The 5,000-nt window shown below is 36.7% G+C and overlaps 1 protein-coding gene across 1 annotated transcript in view; it reads left to right on the forward strand.

Moving 5' to 3' along the window:
• The first annotated feature begins 1,917 nt into the window (after nt 1-1,917).
• Nucleotides 1,918-5,000, forward strand: part of LOC106876351 (coiled-coil domain-containing protein 22 homolog) — a 24,998-nt gene continuing 21,915 nt past the window's right edge. Inside the window, exons 1-4 of the mRNA XM_014924889.2 lie at nt 1,918-1,985; nt 3,167-3,338; nt 3,893-4,025; nt 4,679-4,809. Coding sequence (XP_014780375.1) covers nt 1,936-1,985; nt 3,167-3,338; nt 3,893-4,025; nt 4,679-4,809 — 486 coding nt within the window. The 5' untranslated portion in view covers nt 1,918-1,935. The remainder of the gene's footprint in view (nt 1,986-3,166; nt 3,339-3,892; nt 4,026-4,678; nt 4,810-5,000) is intronic.

Genomic DNA, 5,000 nt, shown 5'->3' on the forward strand with positions numbered 1-5,000 from the left:
AAACATTCCGTGTTCATGTTTAGCTTTCTATAGTACAAAACCTTAAGTATTCGGTATAGATATATAGTTGTGATGTTGTTTCTATTGTGCACCCCGCCACCAAATTCATTGAGATAATTTATGTATTTATCTATTAATTGGGTAAATTTTCGGATTAACACCTGATCCGGAAATTTACCTTTTTTTTTTGCCAAACTGCTAAGTTTTGGAGACTTCAAGAAACCAGCATCGGTTGTCAAGTGATGGTAGGGGACAAACACACACACGACAGGCTTCTTTCAGTTTCCATCCATCAGCTTCACTCACAAGACTTCGGTCATCTCGGGGCTCTAGTAGAAGATACTTGTCCAAGGTGCCATGCAGTGGGACTGAACCCGGAACCGTGTGGTCGGAAAGCAAACCTCTTACCGCACAGACACACCTATATATATGTGAATGAAATTTTTTTAATTTGAAAGAAAATTTCCACAGAAAAGAAACCCCTACTTTTTCAGCAATTCGACACTTTTCTCATAATCACAGCAACAATTAATGGTAAATTTTCAGATTAATCTGAAAATTTACCAAAAAAATTGATGGTATAAGTTTTAGACTTATAAAAGTGTTCTGGAGTCGATTTATTCGACTAAAACCCTTTAGGGTGGCCCGTCGTATATATATGCGTGTGTCTTGTGTTTGTTCCCCACCATTACCGCTTGACAACCGGTGTTGGTATGTTTATGTCCTCATATCTAGTAGTTCAGCAAAAGAAACCGATAGAATAAGTACTAGGCTTAAGAAATAAATCATGGGGTCGATTTATTCGATTAAAAACTCTCCAAAGCGGTGCTCCAGCATGGCCACAGTCAAATGGCTGAAACAAATAAAAGAATACTGTAGAATAGTGCTACTCACAGTGGTGGTCTGCGAGACATCAGCTGCTGGTACGCGGCGAGTTTCCAGAAAAGAAAGAAACATTATAAAATGCTTATGTAATATTATGTTATTTGTTTACAAAATAAATATAAGATAAAAAATGTCAACTTTTATTATATTCATTATATATATCGTTTCGGGTATAAATTGATATTACTAAGAAATATTTCCGGTCAGTAGCACATTGGAGGGGAGGGGGAACTGCCTATTGTAGCGGAAAAAGTATTTTAACTGCTATTTCTAAATTCGGTGCGTGGCGAAGCAATTAGCTGACCCCTGATTCTAATTATGCTTATAATTATAGAATATTTGTAGAATGGTACTCCACATCAGGCAGTTTGGGAAACATTGCAGTAGAAAACGTATTTCAGCGAAATGGCTTTTAAAACATACGTTTTAGAGAGAAATATTAAGGAACAAAGGCGGGAGCGGATGGAGAATGATCCGAAATGCCTTCAAAATTTCTTTTTAATATTACAATATATTAAAAACTTCGTTTTGCTTTATTCGAGCATATTTCCTCAGTTCTCACTATATACACGGACGGTGATCATTTTGGATCATATATGCACGCTTACTTGTATTAAACAAGTATTTACAATATTACAATATATTCTGCACCCTCGAAAACGTATCTGTGCGGTCTTGGGTGCAATACTCAAACCTTAAGATTACGCATCTTCACAAATTCCCGGTCTGGGAATCGAAACCGCGATCCTATGACCGCGAGTCCACTGCCCTAACCACTGGGCCATTGCGCCTCCACTTTTCACAAAGACTAAAATAATAATTGAAACTGCCCGGGTATTTTATTTGCTGCTGAACATTAATATTTTTAAAATCCAATTTCCATTAAAATTTACTATTATTAAGAATAATATATTTGATTGAGAAATATTAAAATAAATTTATTTAATTTGTTTCCATATTTTAAATTAAATTTTATTTTACAACCGAATATTTGTTTTTGTTGACAAACGAAACTTGTCTTTTCTGCGGTCACATGATCGTCTGCCGAAAATGGAAGAAGTTGACAGAATTATTATCCATTCATTGAGGACTTTAAAATGGTAAGGATATCTATATATCAGAGTATATATTTTTTTTCTGATTCAGGCTTGCGTTAACAACTAGAGTATATTACTTGAAACACACGAAGAATTTTCTTTTTAGAAGCTTCGTTTTGTTGTATTCGATCGTATTTCCTCAGTAATCACTATATACATGGGCGGGACGGTGATTGTTTTGGACCGTTTATGCACGCCTACTTGTAATAAACAAGGATTTATAATTGTAATTATTATAATTATTATTATAAGAATGATGATGATCTTATCGTATACAGGGCTTGGGGAAACTACAAAGGTAAAAAGGGTCAAATAGTAAAATAAAGCAAAGGAAGCAATGACAATCAAAAGTATATGTACAATACACAGGACGGTTAAATAAAAGGCAGAAAAGTGTACTGTCAAAGACCTACGAAGGAGAAGAGTTGTGTAATTACGTCAATGGTAGTGTTTGGCGAATTTCGGGAAGCATGGGATTTTTGAAGGATGAAGTGTCTTGACAGTTAACCGATGCGGGTAGTTTATTCCATGCTTGGATAGTTTTGAGCGTGAAAAAGTGTTTATGAGAGTCATGGATGCTGCACTGATTTTTATGATTTTATAACCATGCCCCACGGGTGGTGGAGATATTGAATTCAAAAAGATGGCAAATGTTGTTGGAAAGGTGTTGGATAATCTTGTATAATAACGAGCTTATTGTATACACAGTGCAGATGTACTTTGGTTCGTTGTTGAAGAGAGTAAGACAGGATCCAGAAAGCAGCAATAAGTCGAGCAAATCGACCCCAGGACTTATTCTTTGTAAGCCTAGTACTTATTCTATCGGTCTCTTGTCGAACCGCTAAGTTACGGGGACGTTAACACACCAGCATCGGTTGTCAAGCCAAGCTGGGGGTGGGGGCAAACACAGACACACAAACATATACACACACACATACATATATATATATATATATATATATATATATATATATATATATACGATGGGCTTCTTTCAGTTTCCGTCTATCAAATCCACTCACAAGGCTTTGGTCGGCCCGAGGCTATAGTAGAAGACACTTGCCCAAGGTGCCACGCATTGGGAATGAACCCGCAACCATGTTGTTGGCAAGCAAGCTACGTACCACACAGCCACTCCTGTGCCTATGCATATTATACATATATAATTTTTTTTTTTTACACAGCTCCATTGACGACGATGTTACAAATCTCAAACAGTTTACTACTGATGTAATTGTGTCCGCAGCAGCTAAGTGCTTGAAAGCTATCAACAATGCACTTGATCTGCCCAATAAATTGCCGGCAGGTATGTCGGCACGCTACAGAATTGGAACTGCATTGGCACATCATATCCAGGTGAGTTGCTTATTTTCTTTTTTTTTTTATTTCTTCAGAATTTGGTTTGACCATTACATTGCATTTTAATGTATGTTAGGAGTTATAAGTTCTTGTGATTCGTTTGTCCCATTCCTGTATTCTATGATTTTAAGGAGTGGTGTCAGAATCCCTCAATACATACTGGTCCTCTAATGCAGGGATTTTCAAATTGTGGTCTGCAAGGACAAGACAGAGGGTCCGTGGACAGCAAATACTTTTTATGGGCAATTTGATTTTATATATGGTTTTTAATCGAAATCTTTTAATTGACAATAAACCTATTTGTTAAATACTGTTAAATAAATAAATGTAAAAATATATGTTATTTTAAGCAAATATTTATGTATAAATTTCATAAGTGTTTATAAGGTAAAGCCTGAAATATAAAGGGGTCCGCAAGTGAAAAAGTTTGAAAACCCCTGCTCTAATGAATATAAATACATAAACACTTATAGGCACAGGCACGGCTGTGTGGTAAGAAGCTTGCTTATTTTATAAAAATAGATTCTTCAATTTTCCACAATCTTTGACAGGAATTGGGATATCAAGGAGAAATTGGATACCAGACATTCCTCTATTCCAATGAAACTGATATCAGAAAAATCTTTATTTTTCTCATTGAGAAACTTCCTAAAGAAAGTGTTGGCACCACAGATGAAACTCTTGGTAAGTCTTAAGAAATGTCAAAATGGTTTTTTTTAAAAATAAAATTTGTGTATAGAATCCTTCAATATTTGTTACTGTTTAACATGGGTTGGATGATTTGACTGAGAACTGGTGAACCAGATGGCTGCACCAGGCTTCAATCTGATCTGGCAGAGTTTCTACAGCTGGATGCCCTTCCTAACGCCAACTACTCCGAGAGTGTAGTGGGTGCTTTTATGTGCCACCAGCACAAGAGCCAGTCAGGCAGTACTGGCAACGGCCACGCTCAAATGGTGTTTTTCATGTGCCACCGGCACAAGTGCCAGTAAGGTGACACTGGTAACGATCACGCTTGAATGGTGCTTTTTATGTGCCACGGCATGGAAGCCAGTCAGCTGCTCTGGCAACGATCACGCTCGGATGGTGCTCTTAGCACTCCACTAGCATGGATGCCAGTCATCGAATTTGATTTCAATTTCGATTTCACTTGCCTCAACAAGTCTTCGCAAGCAGAGTTTAGTGTCCAGTGAAGGAAAGGTACGCATAAGTGGGCTGGTTACACTCCTGGCATAGGCCATGGGTTATGGTCTCACTTGGCTTGTTGGGTCTTCTCAAGCACTCCCTAATTGATTCTTATTTATTGCATTGAAAAAGAATTTTTCTGTTATTTTTAGATAAATCTGTCATTCTTCAGAGAAGCATTGCAGCTAAACTTGCTTTGCAGTTAAAGTCTGCATGGACGCCAGGATATATGAACCGCAACAGTGTGCAGTGGAGAGGCGAACCAAATGAACTTATGCGACAAGTAAGTATTCTTTTCTATTTAAAATCCTTTGATATTGATCATTTTTATTATTGTTATTTGTATTTAGTTTGTAAATTGTTGTTTTTAATGATTTGTTGTTTTTAATGATTTGTTGATTGTCATATAACTCCTTCTGATTCAGTTTTGTCATGAAAGACTAAAATAAGTACATAATCAAAATTAAATGCAGG

This window comes from Octopus bimaculoides, chromosome 13 (genome assembly GCF_001194135.2).
Source record: "Octopus bimaculoides isolate UCB-OBI-ISO-001 chromosome 13, ASM119413v2, whole genome shotgun sequence".
Classification (NCBI taxonomy): domain Eukaryota; kingdom Metazoa; phylum Mollusca; class Cephalopoda; order Octopoda; family Octopodidae; genus Octopus; species Octopus bimaculoides.